The sequence below is a fragment of the Culex quinquefasciatus genome, chromosome 3 (genome assembly GCF_015732765.1).
Source record: "Culex quinquefasciatus strain JHB chromosome 3, VPISU_Cqui_1.0_pri_paternal, whole genome shotgun sequence".
Lineage (NCBI taxonomy): Eukaryota > Metazoa > Arthropoda > Insecta > Diptera > Culicidae > Culex > Culex quinquefasciatus.
Window position 1 is genome coordinate 127,065,009 of NC_051863.1, and position 19,144 is coordinate 127,084,152.

The 19,144-nt window shown below is 35.6% G+C and overlaps 1 protein-coding gene across 2 annotated transcripts in view; it reads left to right on the forward strand.

Moving 5' to 3' along the window:
• Window positions 1-9,791: 9,791 nt before the first annotated feature.
• The window catches only part of LOC6049317 (calcium-binding protein E63-1), a 199,168-nt gene continuing 189,815 nt past the window's right edge, over window positions 9,792-19,144 (forward strand). Inside the window, exon 1 of one of the 2 annotated variants that reach the window (XM_038264047.1) lies at window positions 9,792-10,326. In XM_038264047.1, the coding sequence (XP_038119975.1) occupies window positions 10,276-10,326 (51 nt within the window). In that variant the 5' untranslated portion in view covers window positions 9,792-10,275. The remainder of the gene's footprint in view (window positions 10,327-19,144) is intronic. The other variant, XM_038264049.1, reaches the window with a different exon arrangement.

The following is a 19,144-nucleotide window of genomic DNA, read 5'->3' on the forward strand; positions in this document are numbered from 1 at the left end:
ACGGTGACGACGAAAAGGCGATGCGCACTTCTTTTGCAGTTCTGGTCCCTCTCTTTCCTGCTGCTGCTGCTCTGGTCTCTCTCCTGCTGCTGCTGCTCTGGGCTGAGCTTTCCTGCTGCTGCTGCCGGTCCGACGTCTGAGACGTGAATGATAGAATGGGCTGAGCGCGCGTTCTTATGTATGATTCCGGTCTGCTACTTCCTCCTTTTCGCGACCGACACTCGGTCGCGTTGCTCGGATGATTTTCCCTCAAAATAGGTACTTGACATTCCCGTCCGTGAGTGGGAAGCGCTCATTTTGCTTGCAAAATCTCTGCTTTTTGAAAACATTTTAAAACATTCAATTGTTTCAATAGTAAAACTATTTTGCCAACAATGAAAGTTTTATAGCAAATTGCTGAATAATTTTCGAATCGAATGGAACCAAAATCGTGCCGATTTGATTTGAGGGAAGGAAGATATAAGCGATTGACGGATGACGCAATATTCCAGGGCCTTCGGCCCGGGTTTTTTGGAATGACCCCCAGTACCTTCGACAAAGACGTAAGTCTACGTCAAAACAAGCGAAAGACGCTAAGCAATAGGGGCAGGAGGGGCAGAATGGCCCGCCTAAGTAAAATGCGCCAAAAACCATAGAAAAACATACAAATTTATGAATTCAGTGTAGTAGGCTTATGCTTTGGGATGTTCCGTTCAATGTTTTATGCTTGGTTGATGATAATTATAAGCTTAAAACTATTTTTTATGAAATTTAAAAAAAAAATGTATTTTCGACTACTTTTCCAGGGTGCGGGGCAGAATGGGCAATCTTAGAAAACAAGCTTATTCGAGAACCTCGAAATAAACAACATTTGCGTGGTTCGAAAAATACAATGAATTCAAACGTCGTTTTCGTTGTGGTGATGTTATTTGGCGTCCTTTATAAGACCCTTGCCTTAAGCTAAGAACAAGATAGTCCGTTCGACGCAGTGGTGAACGCAGAACGCTGTGCCAGTTCGATTTTTCCATCAACTGTCAGTCGAACAATCTGCAGGGATTGCTTTGTTCAATGGTCGATGACTGGCAGGCTATGATGACAGGCGCAAAATTTTACGTTTGCGTTCAGGCCTGATGGACAATCTTGTTCTTACCTTTACAGTTGATCTAAATTCATTCTAAAGCCCAAAACCAAGGCTGGCCCATTCTGCCCCCATGGGCCAGGAATACGAACACGACTCGCGTAACTGCAATTAATTTAGAGGATAAACGCAGAACAAACGAAGTCGCGCATCAGGTGCGTCAACTGCAGAGGTAATCGCACCAGCAACTACCGTGGTTGTATCGCACGCAGGTTGCAGTTGGACAACATATTCATGATTTGATTTGATCTAAACAGGTGGTATTGTTTTCTAAATTTAAACAAGAGAGCGCACATGCATCGATTTGTTGTTGAGAAAATCTGATAAGTTGACATAATTACAAAACAAATAACAGAGATTTTTTTCGTAAAATAACACAACCTGTTATGGAAAGTTACATCAAGGACAACAGGCTTCTAATATTTCTTTGAGTTCATATTTCACGGATATATAACTGAAAAATCATCCACGTGATTCATGGATGGACCCTTTAAACGCATTGTTTAAAATTTATTCATGTAAAAAATAACACTTTATATTTCAGCAACTTTATATTTGAATAAACTTTACGACCGGTGGTTGACCAACCATGGCTGCGCAATTGTTGAAAAAAGCGGGTCAATTAATTTTACTCGACGTTTTAGTGGTTCTTTGAAACTCGGTCAAAAGTTTGTAAACAAACAGCCAACGACGCCGAGGTTTGATCGTTCTGCGCGACGCAATCTGAGAGTTCACCATAATTTTAGAATAGGTTACTCCGGGTTACCTTCTCTTTCTCTTTCCTTGTTCTCTCTTGATTTCTGATAAAAATAATTTTCATCCTCAAACAACTTTGTATGCATAGAAGCTGGCACATGTCGTCGGTTTATAAATAAATACCGGCTATAAAACATTGTAACATGAAAACCGCGAAAATCACTGGGACATCTATCAGCTACATTTGATTGTTAGGATGAGGACAAAAACTTGTTTGGTTTGTAGTGAATGTTATTTGAATCGTCTTTTGTATTCACTTATGATTACTATTTTGTTCATGCTTGCATCAATTCTCCATACGCAAAAACAGCTAAATTATCCACATACATTTTTTTTCACATACCGTCAACTGGGGCGAATTGGAAATACAACCTAAAAAAGAACAGTCGTTTTAAAGCAATATTTTACAGCTCAAATCTTTGTTAACCGAAATCGATAAAAAATGTTAAAATATTGCAAAACTAACAACATGGCTAAAGCAGCTGTCCCGATACGCCCCAGCTGACGGTACTACAAACGAACCGACCCTCGATAATGTTCGTACAGCTTTTGGCAGTAAAAGTCGCCAATTCCCGAGCGGATTCTCACCCGAGCATGGGTAAATAACAAGGGAAATGCGTAATAATACCTTTCTCTGGTATCAATACCAAATTTTGGTATTCCTGGACCCTTTAAAATTTGTCTTAAGAATTATGCAAGAGCAAAATGGGGTATCATACCAATTTAAGGTATTATTTTGATATTGCAAAATTGCAGTATTTGTCAATGATCGAACACCACATTTTGGTATTCTTTTGGTATTACAGTATTTTATCAAATTCCTCTGAAACTATGGGAAAATTTTGACCAATTTTGACAAAATAATTAATTTTGCGATAAAATGATGTCTCAAAGCGAATGCTTTCATTCAAAACCGGAAATTTCAAACTTGATTTTAAACATTTTTGATATACCCCCTATAGAAATGACTTGAAATTGTGGAAAATTTTCTAAGTCAGGATGGCACATTTTGGTATTATTTTGGTATTAAAGTGTTTTATCAAATTCCTCTGAAACTATGGGAAAATTTTGACCAATTTTGACAAAATAATTAATTTTGCGATAAAATGATGTCTCAAAGCGAATGCTTTCATTCAAAACCGGAAATTTCAAACTTGATTTTAAACATTTTTGATATACCCCCTAAAGAAATGACTTGAAATTGTGGAAAAATTTTTAAGTCAGGATGGCACATTTTGGTATTATTTTGGTATTAAAGTGTTTTATCAAATTCCTCTGAAACTATGGGAAAATGTTGACCAATTTTGACAAAATAATTAATTTTGCGCTAAAATGATGTCTCAAAGCGAATGCTTTCATTCAAAACCGGAAATTTCAAACTTGATTTTAAACATTTTTGATATACCCCTACAGAAATGAATTGAAATTGTGGAAAATTTTCTAAGTCAGGATGGCACATTTTGGTATTATTTGAATATTGAAAGGTTTCATCAATTTTCTCTGAAACTATGGGAAATTTGTTAAAAAAAATTTACGAGTTAATTAATTTTGCGCTAAAATGACTTGAAACCAAAAAATGTTAAAGATGATTTTAAAAATTAATGTGATATACCCACTAATATTTTTTTCAAAAACGTTGAAATATCTCTAAGTCGGGATAACCAAATACTTTGAAAAACGATTCAATTCAGTTTCATTTTAATAATACTTATTTTTCAATCTTGTTATTTTTCAGAAGCTTCAAGAACTTCAAGCACAGGCCGTTCATCAATGACAAATGCATTCGGTGTGGTGAAGAATATCACTAAAAACAACATGGAATCATCAGGTGAGTAGATTTGGTTGTTGCATAAGGATCATTTACGTTTTTTTCACTAACTGCCACTGCTGCACTAAAAATTGTATGAAAATACCAAATTTTGGTATTACTTGTTCAAATACCAGCGACCATAATGTGCTCTTGTTTGCCCAGTAATAGATGGTAAAATACCATGAAATCATGCCAAAATCATGTATGTGAAAGACCACAGAAATACCAAAATATGATTTTCCAAGGGCGCAGGAATACCTAAAAATAAAACCATGGCAATACCAAGTTTTGGTATTCAAGCAATGTTCAAAAATCCAGAAGACCTCAACTTGGTATTGAAGTGGTTTTATTTTGTGGTATTATTTTACCTTTGGAATAACATGGATTGGTATTGTTGTGCCCTTCCACATACAAGACTTTGGTATGATTTCATGGTATTTTACCATCTGAGCAATTCTCTACGAAATCGGTCTTTTTTCTTCAATTTTAATTTTTGTATTTTTTAATCCGACTGAAACTTTTTTGGTGCCTTCGGTATGAAGAAGCCATTTGCATCATTAGTTTGTCCATATAATTTTCCATACAAATTTGGCAGCTGTCCATACAAAATGATGTATGAAAATTCAAAAATCTGTATCTTTTGAAGGAATTTTTGATCGATTTGGTGTCTTCGGCAAAGTTGTAGGTATGGATACGGACTACACAGAAAAAAATAATACACGGTAAAAAAATTTGGTGATTTTTTATTTAACTTTGTCACTAAAACTTGATTTACAAAAAAACACTATTTTTTATTTTTTTTATTTTTGATATGTTTTAGAGGACATAAAATGCCAACTTTTCAGAAATTTCCAGGTTGTGCAAAATCATTGACCGAGTTATGAATTTTTAATCAATACTGATTTTTCAAAAATCGAAATTTTGGTCGTAAAATTTTTAACTTCATTTTCGATGTAAAATTAAATTTGCAATCAAAAAGTACTTTAGTGAAATTTTGATAAAGTGCACCGTTTTCAAGTTATAGCCATATTTAAGTGACTTTTTGAAAATAGTCGCAGTTTTCATTTTTAAATTAGTGCACATGTTTGCCCAGTTTTGAAAAAATATTTTTGAAAAGCTGAGAAAATTCTCTATATTTTGCTTATTCGGACTTTGTTGATACGACCTTTAGTTGCTGAGATATTGCAATGCAAAGGTTTAAAAACAGGAAAATTGATGATTTCTAAGTCTCACCCAAACAACCCACCATTTTCTATCGTCAATATCTTAGCAACTAATGGTCCGATTTTCAATGTTAATATATGAAACATTTGTGAAATTTTCCGATCTTTTCGAAAAAAATATTTTCAAAATTTTCAAATCAAGACTAACATTTCAAAAAGGCCAAACATTCAATATTACGCCCTTTTAAAATGTTTGTCTTGATTTGAAAATTTTGAAAATATTTTTTTCGAAAAGATCGGAAAATTTCACAAATGTTTCATATATTAACATTGAAAATCGAACCATTAGTTGCTAAGATATTGACGATAGAAAATGGTGGGTTGTTTGGGTGAGACTTAGAAATCATCAATTTTCCTGTTTTTAAACCTTTGCATTGCAATATCTCAGCAACTAAAGGTCGTATCAACAAAGTCCGAATAAGCAAAATATAGAGAATTTTCTCAGCTCTCAAAAATATTTTTTTTCAAAACTGGGCAAACATGTGCACTAATTTTAAAAAATGAAAAACTGCGACTATTTTCAAAAAAGTCACTTAAATATGGCTATAACTTGAAAACGGTGCACTTTATCAAAATTTCACTAAAGTACTTTTTGATTGCAAATTTAATTTTACATCGAAAATGAAGTTAAAATTTTACGACCAAAATTTCGATTTTTGAAAAATCAGTATTGATTAAAAATTCATAACTCGGTCAATGATTTTTGCACAACCTGAAATTTCTGAAAAGTTGGCATTTTATGTCCTCTAAAACATATCAAAAATAAAAAATTAAAATAGTGTTTTTTTGTAAATCAAGTTTTAGTGACAAAAGTTAAATAAAAAATCACCAAATTTTTTTACCGTGTATTTTTTTCTAGTGTAGTCCGTATCCATACCTACAACTTTGCCGAAGACACCAAATCGATCAAAAATTCCTTCAAAAGATACAGATTTTTGAATTTTCATACATCATTTTTGTATGGACAGCTGCCAAATTTGTATGGAAAATTATATGGACAAACTAATGATGCAAAATGGCTTCTTTGGGCATACCGAAGGCATCAAAAAAGTTTCAGTCGGATTAAAAAATACAAAAAAAATCGAATGACCGAAATCCTAGAGAACTGCTCATCTATTACTGGGCAACCAAGGGCACAATTTGGTCGCTGTTATTTGCCCAAGTAATACCAAAATTTGGTATTCCCGTGTTATTTACCCCTGCTCGGGCACTTGGTGAAGGATTTATTTCCTCGTCGTCTGATGTTTTCACTTTCCGCCATAGTTGATTCGCGATTTCCTTGGGCGCTAGCTGACCAGACGAACGTGGATGAACTGATTTGTCCTTAACATGGTGGCGCACGCTGTCCTTCTCACAGGGTGACTCAATTAATTTGATCAGATTTAGTTTCACTTTTCCCTGTTTGTTTTTACAATTATTTAGGCCGTTGCAAATATTTTTCAAAGTTTATGCGTTTGCAATATTCGTCAAATTCGGTCAAAAATAATATTTTTTTTCTGAAAACTTCAACATTTGATTTTTTTGTCACGCATTTGTATGTGTATGCGCTCATTATCATATTTAGCATGTTTGGGCTTGTTTAAAAATATTGTGATTTGGTGGAATCCCAATGTACTGTACCACTAATAGTTTTTTTTCCTGCGAACAAAAATTCCATCAATATTTGGATATTTTTTAAAACAAATGATTGCAAAACAAACATTGCAATTTGATTCAAATGGTGAAACCTTGTCCAAGTAACATTTTAGGCTTTATCAAAGCTGTCACAACCGCTATAAAACCTATCAGCCAAAACCAACATTAAAACCACAAAGTCGTAACAGTCTCCCCAGAACCCCGATAAACCTCTGTTAAAACCCAAAAGGACCTCCGCAAAAGGTTGTCACGGCCTATTTATAAAGCCTACATAGGAGTTCAAGGCTTTACAACTGAATCCCAACAACATCCTCAAAGCCTTGATAAAACCTTTGTTAAAACCTAGTCAGGAGTTAAGGGAAAATGTCATTTCATACGTTTTCAAACGTCTTATGCCAAATAGGTTTTATTTTGGCAAAAAATAAGTCGTTGTCTTGCCAAATGATAAATAATAGATATTGGAGGTAATCAACATAATTTGAAAGCTTATTTCTCACAATTGGTGGCTCAATTTCAGCTGCGGCTGAAATTTTATCGATAAATGTAGGGTGAGATAGAGCCAAAAAATTCAACTCGCTTCATAAAAAATCATTATTTGTAATCATACATCTATCGCTACATTAATTATATCAGAAATTCAGCATAAATGAGTGTTTTCGTCAAATTTAAATCAAATTTCTCAGTTTTCTATTTTTTCAACCAATATGGTGGTCAATTACACTCAATCAGAACACGCGTTTAGCGTAATTGGCCGCGTTAATAGCTTTTTCATGAGATTGTGATTTTAATTAAATTTTTGCATGCCTAATGACAGCTAAACCACCCTTGGCTTTAAAAAAGCATGCGATAAAACCGTTTGGCATGACATTGCCATTGGGTTTTGAATACTTTCTTAAAAGTTTCATAAAACCATATTGTAAGCCATTTAGCTTTTATTGTCACAAAGTTTTATGTCCGAGGCATAAAACCCTGTTAGAACTTATTAATTAGTTCTTGCTGCTATTAAGCAATCAAGATGCTGCCATAAAACTAAGGAAACTAGGTGGTGGCAGTGCGTGGTCGAATGGTTACGCTGTCCGCTTTGTAAGCGGATGATTCTGGGTTCGATTCCCATCTGCTGCAACCTTCCATCGGATGAGGAAGTAAAATGTCGGTCCCGGCCTTGGTTGTTAGGCCGTTAAGTCATTCCAGGTGTAGGAGCCGTCTCCATGCCATAAGTACAAACAACACACCAAACCAAGCCTACTCCGGTGGAATCGCTGGCGGCGGTTGGACTCGCAATCCGAAGGTCGTCAGTTCAAACACTGGGGTGGAAGGTTCCTTGGAGTAGAAAGAGGTTTGGGTGCTCTCCCCATTCAAGCCTTCGGACTCCTAGGTTCGAGCAGAAACTTGCAATAGAGACCACAAAAGACCTGGGGGTCGTTAATGTGGATGGTTTGAGGTGGTGGCTAGTTGGTTTAAAAATGTTACTTGGGTGTTCTGCTATTCAAAAAAATTATTAAATTATTACAATCGATATTTTTCAATCAGTTTTCAACCGATTCGATTGACAAAACTCTAAAGGGGCTATTTCACCATGGCAAAAAAAAACAAACAAACTCGTACTTTTTGCGTATGACAGTTTGCCAAACTCGCAAACAAGAAAAAATGTAAACAAGCTGACGTTTCTGCAATCAAATGTTGCCGAACAAACAACGCAGAAAAACTGTCAAAATGTGCGAGTTTTTTTTGTTTGTTTGGCACTGTCAATTTTGATGGATTTGTTTTTAAAAAAAATTATCACTCAAATCTAGAGACACTTGTCAGGCTGAACGTTTTTTTAGAAATTTGTACAATGGAGTACCGTCGGATTAGGAACAGCATTTCAATGGGTTTAAATCTCCATTAGGCATTTTTTTGAAATTTGCAAAAAAAAATGCGTTTTGGGCGCCCTGGGGCCTCCTAAGGGGGCGCTATATCTTTTTCATGAAGGCGCAGCACAAATCGGCAACTTGGCAAATTTGCAAAATGCAAAGTTTCTCTTGGGCCCTACTGAGGGCGACATTTTTTGTAAAGAACTTGTTAGTCGACGACTAACCTTGACAAACCTACAGCTCAGCCCTGTTTAAATTAGGAAACCGATGTACTAATTAAGTTGATCTGTATCTGTTCTAACCAAAATCATTCAAAAATATCAAAATATAGAGCAAGAACCGGGCTAAAACAGCTGTCCCTATCCACCCCAAATGACGGTACCAAGTTATTTCGATAAATAAATATAAATTAGTTTTGAGCTTTTGGAAGTACCTTGAACAGGCGGTAAATATCCGCGATTTTGACTAGATTCCCAAAATTATTTCAACACACAGTTAAGTAAGACAGATTTGGGTGCTTATTTTGAGGTTCGGTATACAGAAAAAAATGATGGTTATATTCATCAGGAAATGGTGACAGATTTTGTGGCAAAATAAATGATAAATTTTAACACAGAAAATAATGAATTTTCATCAGTTTTTGATGAATATTCATCAGGTTCACATTTTTACACATTTTTTATGTAATATTACACAAATAAAGAGGTAATATTCCACCTACCAAATTTTCAACATTCCAAAATTCAACTCTTTTTCTGTGTACATATCACTTATTTACGTTTCCCATGAATGAGTGGGTGAGCAAGTGAGCGAGTGAGCGAGTGATTCAGTGAGTGAGTTATTTAGTGAGTGGGTCGGTGAATGAGTTAGGAATTTAGCGAGTGAGTGAATGAGCGATTGAATGAGTGAGTGATTGAGTGAGTTTATTATTATTGTTATAGTTTATTATTGGCACTTTACCATAATTTGGCATTCGTGTCATTATTGAGTGAGTGATATTATGAACGATTAAGTGAGTGGGTGATAGAACGATGAAGTGAGTGATTGAGTAGGTGAGCAAGTTAGTGAGTGTGTATGATTTTGATTTGAAGAAGCCTAAAATGTGAAATAATACGGTTTTCAAATGTTGACATTAAGATTGAAGGATTGAGATAATTATTATTATACAAATCATCTGTCTGACAGAATCAAAAACAAAAAAAACTAAAACAATCAAACAATAACTCGCTCGATTGTGTCACGTCTTCAGTCGTGGTCGTCGTCGTCGTCGTCGTTGTCGGCAGGTCACATTTTTGTTCTGTGCGCGCGCCAAAAAATGTCAATTCGGCGGCACCACAACCAACCAACCGACCACCCTCTTTTGGTTTGCCCGCGCGGATTTTGATGCATGCGCCAGTTTTATCTTGCATTCTACGGCGCGCGCTTCGCGAACAATTCCGCACCGGGGGCCGAACTTTGGCGCAAAATTCAAAAAGTGAATTTTGAGTCGCGGTAACGCTCAAAAGTGTACAACCTAAGTGGTCCACTCGAAAAAAGAAAGGTTTGTGATTTGTGAAACGTGTGTGAGAGTTTGTGTGACACCAGTGATAAGATTCTGAAGATAAAGAGAGTTTTGAAGAGGCTTCTGAATGAATGAAAGAGAATATCAGAAGTGAATGAGTTTAGTGTCCAATCTGACGGTGAATCGCTCAAGTGGTGAAAAAGTGAGTAATTTGCTGTGGTGATCAAGAGAGCAAGAACCGGGGCCGGTGGTGGCAGTGAGAAAATTTAGTAGAAAGGTTGAAAGTGCAACGTCCCCCAGCATCCCTCGGCGGCTTTTTCCCTGAGCAATAGAGGAAGAGTGAAGAAGAAAAAAAAATACACACAGTTTGAGTTTCGACGATGTCCACAGCTGTCAACATGGCCAGTGCCAAGCCCAACGAAAGCAACGAAGTAATTATGAGTTTTTGGTTTGAATTTACACGCACGCGTTCATTTTTTAGATCTATATGCCGCATCGCAACCACATTAAGCTAGTCTGAGTGATTCTCAACGAAAGTGGAAAATTTACATCTCACACCTAATACAACAAAAAAAAAACTTGTCGTTACAGTATTAGACGTTCATTTGAGAGCATTGTTCCATTTATTTAAGAACTCATTAAACATCTGATAAAAATATGCAATGCCCTTGAATCTTTTCTTAAAACCAGTTAAAACCAAGCAATTTGACAGTAATACATGTGCTTACTTTTTTATTAAAAAAAATTCAGTGTGTACCTAAATTCCTTTCATGAAAGGAATGCAGAGACACTTTTTAGAAGCCTTAATTTAAATTGTAATTGCTCAATTTGCAAGCGAATATCATTGCAAAATTTGTTTGATCTGTTTAAACAAAACATTTCTCTTAACTAAAATAAAAAAAAATTATTGATTTTTTACCTTGCAAATTGCGCAATAAAAATTTAAATCTAGACTTCTAAAAAGTGCCTCGTAAAGGAATAAACATGCAGAAAAATAAGGCATATATGAAGTTTTGTTGATTTGAAAATCATGATTTTTGTTGAATCAACCCTAAACGTCAAAGCAGATTTTTTAAAACAACAAAAGACTTTTGTGGAATTGAGAAAATCAAGGTTTGTTTCAACGCAAAATCGGCGTTGATTATATTCAACATAATTTTTGTTGATTCAAACCTCGTACAGGCTGATTCTACAATAGTAGTTTATGCAACAAGTTGCAAAAAGAGGATTTTTTCAGCACGAGTCGTACATTTATCCAACGAGATTCACCGAGTTGGATAAATACGAAGAGTGCTGAAAAAATCAAGTTTTGCAACGAGTTCCATACAACATTTTTTGGAATTCCAAAAAACACACACTGAGTGAAATTTTATGTCAAATTTTCATTTTTTTGTCAATAAATCGTTTAAATCAAAAAAATGTTGAAAAGTGCTACTTTTCGAAACAAGTGCTGAAAAGTTCAACTTTTCAGCACCCATTTAAGTGCTGAAAAGTAGAACTTTTCAGCATTTATTTTGAAAAGTGTTGCTATTTGATTCTGTTATTTTTGGTACAGAAAAGTAGGCTATTTCGTCGTTCAAGAATGACAGGAAAAGTAACATTTTTCTGCGTGAAGGTACAGTCCAGTCCAGACTCGAAAATCCGAAGGCCAGGGTTGTTAAAATATCAAAATATCAGCTCTCAGCAACTACAATTATCCCGCCTGAATAATCATGCCTCAAATACAACTGCTCTTCTCTCACCATTGAAACTCTCAGCGCCGAACATAGCCGAACACGTTTTCGTGTTTACCCACTCGCGATTGACATTTTCCTTTTCTCTCTCATTCCCGCTTCCACGATCATCCTACCGCAACAGCGTTGTACCACAAAAGCCGCCACAAAACCAATTTCGCTGACGCAGTTTAACGGGACGTCATGCGTGGTCGGCTTCTAATCGCCATCTCGCGTTCTCTCATTGCAGTTTTCGGAAAGATTGAGAGACTCAGCGGTGAGAGCGCATAGTCGAGGAAAAGGGGAGGAGTGATAGTGAGAGAATGACATCGCTGGGAATCACGAGACACAAGAAGAGATCTCACAAGCTATAGTGACGGTCGCTATACTCTCGGATATTTTTGGTGCAGAGATAATCTATTGATAGCTTTTCTATCACTCATTTGCAACACTGCCGAAGGCCCTAGAAAAATTTCACTCTGTATAATCGAATGATAAAAAAGAAAGTTTTTCGTTGCCTTATTTTTGTTTGTTGAGCTTAAGTCTTTCACCTTAACTGTGATTTAAGTGATTTAAAAATTTTCAGTTTAAGGTGGCGGCTAGAATGGCGGTGATATTAAAAATGCATTTAGTAATTTTTTCAATCATTCAAATTTGACTAAAATGGTCACAGAATTTGATGTCCCATACAAACCTTCGGATAATCGAAACTTCGGATAATCGAGGCTTTAGATAATCGAGTCTGGACTGTACATACTGATTTTTTTGTAATATTTTTATTTGGGTGATCAGAAAACAGATATTAAGGCAGCTTTTAAGAGTTTTTTTTTATATATAAAATGTGAAATAGAAATAATACTAAATTACAGTCCAGACTTTATTATCCAAACCTCTATTATCCGACGATTTGTATCAGACTTCAGTCGAATCACATATATTTTTTTTCGATTTTTTTTTCATTTTCTTGTTTTTAACATCAAATTTGATTTCTACGACCCCATTTAAGTAAAAATTGAAAAGTGATTGCCTATAAAATAACAAAATGTTTTTGCCTCTCTTACTAAAGAAAGGTATAGGTTTTTTTTGCATATTAATCACCGCTATATTGGTTGCCATCATGAGTTTAAAAATGCTAAATCACTTTAGCATACACAGCAAAAAATCCGATGGTAAAATCGCATGCAATAGCATGCACATCACCTTCGTCAAAATAGACACTTAATATTACACGCTGCATGTACATTTTTTGCTAACGCAAAAAAAGTTGCTGGATTCAAACCCAGCACCAACAGTAAGAACTGGCGCCTTAGCCCACTCGGCCATCAGACCGATGAAAAGCTGAAAAGATAAACGCATATATGGGCTTGACATTTCGGTCAAATAGGTTTCCCATACTGATGGGCTACATATTTCAGGGTGTAAAATTACATAAAATTGCATAAAATAATGCAATATTTCTTTTACATCCAGGCCTTTTATGCGTAGGTGGATTACTATTTTTTTAGCTGTGAAGTTTAGAAGTCATACTTAAGCTCGACAATGAAAAAAAAGACAACGAAAAAAAAAACGTTTTACCTGATTCGATTATCCGAAGTGATTTTTTTCCGAGGCCTTCGGATAATCGAGACTAGACTGTACTAAATTACTAAAATACTAAAATACTAAAATACTAAAATACTAAAATACTAAAATACTAAAATACTAAAATACTAAAATACTAAAATACTAAAATACTAAAATACTAAAATACTAAAATACTAAAATACTAAAATACTAAAATACTAAAATACTAAAATACTAAAATACTAAAATACTAAAATACTAAAATACTAAAATACTAAAATACTAAAATACTAAAATACTAAAATACTAAAATACTAAAATACTAAAATACTAAAATACTAAAATACTAAAATACTAAAATACTAAAATACGAAAATACTAAAATACTAAAATACTAAAATACTAAAATACTAAAATACTAAAATACTAAAATACTAAAATACTAAAATACTAAAATACTAAAATACTAAAATACTAAAATACTAAAATACTAAAATACTAAAATACTAAAATACTAAAATACTAAAATACTAAAATACTAAAATACTAAAATACTAAAATACTAAAATACTAAAATACTAAAATACTAAAATACTAAAATACTAAAATACTAAAATACTAAAATGCTAAAATACTAAAATACTAAAATACTAAAATACTAAAATACTAAAATACTAAAATACTAAAATACTAAAATACTAAAATACTAAAATACTAAAATACTAAAATACTAAAATACTAAAATACTAAAATACTAAAATACTAAAATACTAAAATACTAAAATACTAAAATACTAAAATACTAAAATACTAAAATACTAAAATACTAAAATACTAAAATACTAAAATACTAAAATACTAAAATACTAAAATACTAAAATACTAAAATACTAAAATACTAAAATACTAAAATACTAAAATACTAAAATACTAAAATACTAAAATACTAAAATACTAAAATACTAAAATACTAAGATACTAAAATACTAAAATACTAAAATACTAAAATACTAAAATACTAAAATACTAAAATACTAAAATACTAAAATACTAAAATACTAAAATACTAAAATACTAAAATACTAAAATACTAAAATACTAAAATACTAAAATACTAAAATACTAAAATACTAAAATACTAAAATACTAAAATACTAAAATACTAAAATACTAAAATACTAAAATACTAAAATACTAAAATACTAAAATACTAAAATACTAAAATACTAAAATACTAAAATACTAAAATACTAAAATACTAAAATACTAAAATACTAAAATACTAAAATACTAAAACACTAAAATACTAAAATACTAAAATACTAAAATAACCGTTTTCGTTGAGAACACCTCGCTCAGCTGACCGTTCATATTTGAGTGTTGTTTTTGGCCTAAACTGCAACTTGTTAAATTTAGAGCCGCAAAATACGTGTTCCGCACCGTTTTGCTTGCTCACAGAGGCGGAAAATTGAGTGCAATTTCTGTTACTTTTGCCGTGTTGTTTTGTGGTGTGAATACGTTTTGTCAGCGTGTATTTGCGATGTGTTTTGTGTATTTTTAACTTGTGTCACCTGTCCTTGTCCTATCGGGTTGAGAATTCTTTTGGAGTGCATTTGTTTTCATTGGTTTTGAGGGGAGTCTTCTATTGTGTTTTATTGCGCGATATTATCTCTGATTTTTTTATTTTTCAACTATAGACTTATGATTGCGATTTAGCATTTTTTTCATGATTTAAGTTATTTTATTTATGCTCAGTTTTGTAAATAAGATGTGACTAAACGCACGAAAAAGCATTTCAATTGGATTGAACTTTTCCACTAGTCAAAAAAATCGTTCTGTTATGCAACTGCAATGCTTTTATTTTGTACAGTTCAACCGAAAGACGGAAGGATCTGCCAAGGTAGGTTAACAAGATGCGCCGGTCAACGCGTTGCAACGGGGAAGTTGACTTTTATAAATAGTCTAACCAGCACGTGCTACCGATCTAAATTTGTCTCAACGAAAGATCAACTCGACCACCGTATGCTGTGTGTGCACGGTGCACGCACACATTCCACATACAAAGCCAATTTCACTTAGCTACGGAAAAGTCATCGGTCTGAAAGTGGTACCAGCAATTTTCTATGCTTTTTCTATGATATAGCCATTGAATTATTTAAAAATTGTAAACATTTTACTAGAATTAATTTTCAAATGATCATAAAAAATTGATTTTACCATGAATGTTTAAAACTTTTGGAAAGTTGTAACGAGTACATAGGGAGTAAAAGTACAGTCGGTATGATTGGGAAGTAGAAATACCTAAACGGTATTAAACGTACACGCCGCAGAGTAGAGCTTTCTTACTGAGTGACCTTTGCTCATTCCTTTGGTCACTCAAATGCCGAGTACCTTTTGCGCCAGTTATCCCAAAAGCTTTCCGTTCAACCAGATGGCCGAGTGGTTTAATCTCCGCTCTTGAGGTGAGCCAGCACAGGAGATCGGGGAGAGTCAGCTGTACGAATCTCGCGAAGAGTTTCGCGTTTTCGCGGTTCGGGGGTGATGAGATCGTGGAGGTGATAAAGCTGTCTAGGGGAATGACAAGCTATTGTCCAGGGTTGGTAACCGTGAGAGGGAACGGAATTCGGAACTGAAGCCTCTCATAAGTCTCGGCGTTCTGATGACGCGCCCAACGGTTCACTTTTATCAGTTCCGCGGAAGAGGCACCAGTGGCCCTCGATTGTGCGCGTCTCGTGATTAAATTGTAGGTTTTCTAGTTTCCATGAGTCTGTCTTTTTAGGTTATCTCTAGTGTAATGTGTTTCTCTGTCCTTTCCCTGATTAGCTAGAATAGCGAGATTAGTAGATCGTTCTAGTGCCGTGTCGTGTGCGTGTGTGAAGACCGTGTGCATGTGCGTTCCAGAAATCCTGGTAAGTGCGCTGACCACCTCGTGGTCACCTGTGCGAGGGCCAAGCTAACATCTGCCCCATGACCAGCTCTGCATCCACCGCCACGCTCGTCAAAGACGGCCCGATCTACCGGGGACCAGCTACCGCTTCGATCCGGCCGCAACGCCCACGCCGCCGAAGGCCAGCGCTCGCCAAACCGCGCTCGGCAGCGGAACTGTACGGCCACGCCGTAACAGGACAGCAGCAACCGTCACCGCAGCGTCCTTGAATTAACCGCCATCGCGATCAGCATCCGCCATCGCGATCGCCAACCGCCATCAACCTAACCTGGAAGGTTAGAAACCACGTAAGTGAGTGAAGAGGGAGAGAAGTCCGGCCTCGAAGGCGGACACGCGAACCGGCAACCAACAACCAGCTAACCAGCGTTCCAGCCGAGCAGCAGCAGCAGATCTTCAAAAGTAGGTCGTCGAGGTTCCCTCGCAGGTGCGACCAACCACGTGCTCGAGTCCCGTCCGGTGCTAACCGGAGAGCAGCAACAGCAGCAGCAGCAAGTGATGACGTCGTAGACGCCGTCCGCAGCGAAACACCAACCACCAAACCACCGAGTTTCTTCGAAACCGTCGATCAGCAGCAGCAGAACAGGTATCGAGACGACCACGTGATCGTCGACCGCGAACGCCAAGCAAACCGTGAGTAAAGCATGCTTTAAGTGATAAGTCCATGGCACACTTTTCGCCCGCTACCAACCTTACCAACTAGTAGCGCGGCGCCGCGTCTGTCGAGACTGTTCCGACTTGCCTAAAATGAACACATAAAACGCACATAGCACACACACCTAAACCGGAAGAAGAAGAGAGAAGAAGGAAGACAAACACACGGTAAAATCTGAACTGAAGTAACAGGATCTCAGGGAAAGGAAGAGGGGAGGATCGCCGGCAAACACAAACGTACGTACGTAAACATGAATGACTCACTGTAAAATAAACGAACACAAAACACTACAAATGTTTTTCCTGCTGCACTTATCCTAGACACACAGTAGCTATAAAACAAACACTTATGCTAGGGTGACCGAGAGAGTCGACTCATGTTTTGATTCGCGACCGTTGAAATAAATGTAGATTTTCTTTCATTATTCTATTTTATTTTATTTTTCTACTGGAGTCAGGGCTCCGAATCCCTTGGACCGTTGGCTATTTTTCTTGCAGATCTGATTCAGGTAGACTGTTGAAGGCCGCAGGTGATGAATCACGCCCTGAGGTCTCCAGTCCGTTTCCGGTTTCTTTTTCAGCTACCCTTCCTGGGTAGTGGCTTGGTACGCTAGTCGGAGTACCTCCGACGCGTTTTACACCCCCACAGAACTCCCTGTCCCGAAACGGGATTACTGAACCCCCCCTCGAGAGGTCTCTACGGCTGGGCAAACCGACAAACAGGTGGATGGTCTCCTTCGGGAGTGGCGCTTAAGCCATCTCACTTAACCATAGGGGAGTTCGATAGGCTGGCGGGCTATAAAGTTAAAAAGATGAACTTTCCCAGTTGACGTAACGTTCACTTTTTTTCGTTTTAAATAAATATCAGGAATATTAAAGAAAAATTGGAGAAGCATTGCAAGGATGATGAGGGGAGAGGGGAGGGGGGGCTAACGAGACTTTTTTAAACTATAGATGTAGTGTTAGTGATTTTTTGTGATTTCGCGGAAGCCGCGTAATTTTTGAAATTCGGCCCTGGCCGTGAAATTTGGAAAATACCGTGAAATGCCACGAAATTTGCAATATTCAATTGATAAATCGCTACTCAGTGCATTTAAGTTTTATTTTTTAATTCAAACATTTTAAAGATTTTTAATAAGCATTTTAAATGCAGTTTACAAATAAAAAAAGATTTTCAGATCAGATCTACAGTTATTTTTTGAAGATATTGTTCATTACAATATTCAACAAAATGCAGATAGTTTCTTTATTCCACAAAATTCCAAAAAGATTTGAAAAGGAAATTACTCAACACTTCTTCGCAAAAAATAGCTTTATTATTTTTAAATTTTTGTTAAATTTATTTTAATTAATCAACGATATTAAACATTGATGAACAAGTTGCATTTAAATATTTTGAATATAAATTATGTGTTTTAATTCAATTGATTAGTAAAATAATACATATTGAAACCATAAATGTAAGAACTGCTTTTAATGAAGTTTTGTGGGAACTTTATTAAAATACTGAAATATCTCAATTGATGAAATTGAGGAAAGCGAAAAAAATCTTTATTGCACTTATTTTAATGATTCTAGTTTGCATGAATTAGAAGTTCAGGACGTGCTTCTTTTTGGAGGTATTTTAGCAAATTAATTTTATAAGATCTCAATAGAATTAAAACAGCTGAATCATAAATTCTTGAAATTTTTTGTTTTAACATTTGTTTATAGGATGTTAACATTGAGTGCATCCCTTTCACATCTTATGCCAATGTTCATTAGAGTAAGCTGGATACCCTCAATGTTTACATTTGTTTGTAAAACCTAATAAAAAAGATCAAGAATTCAACTGACGGAAATTCTTCGAAATTTCCCAAGATTAATCCAATACTCCTATTTTTCAAATAATTAAATTGTGACAGGGGTTTTTATTTTGTACCTAGTACTACTGCCGATCCCGATGATGCTATGAGATGCGGGTTCGATTCCCGCCTTATCCACTGAGCTTCTATCGGATGGTGAAGTAAAACGTCGGTCCCGGTTTCTCCTGTCTCGTCAGAGGCGCTGGAGCAGAAATCCCACGTTAGAGGAAGGCCATGCCCCGGGGGGCGTAGTGCCAATGGTTTCGTTATGGTTTACTACTGCTAACTACTAAGACACTTTTCTGTTAATAATTTTGCTAAAAGTATACATTTTAACGTTTTTTTTGCGCAAGTTTGAGAGTACTGTTTTGTAATTGGCATGCCGCGTAATTTCGATTTTTTTCGCCATGAAAAATCACTAGCCCTATTTAGAAGTTATGAACAAGCTTGGCCAACTCTAAAAATATTTATTTCTTGAAGATCAGAAAATTTATTAAAATTTGCTTGAAATACATTGAAGATTGGACCTTTT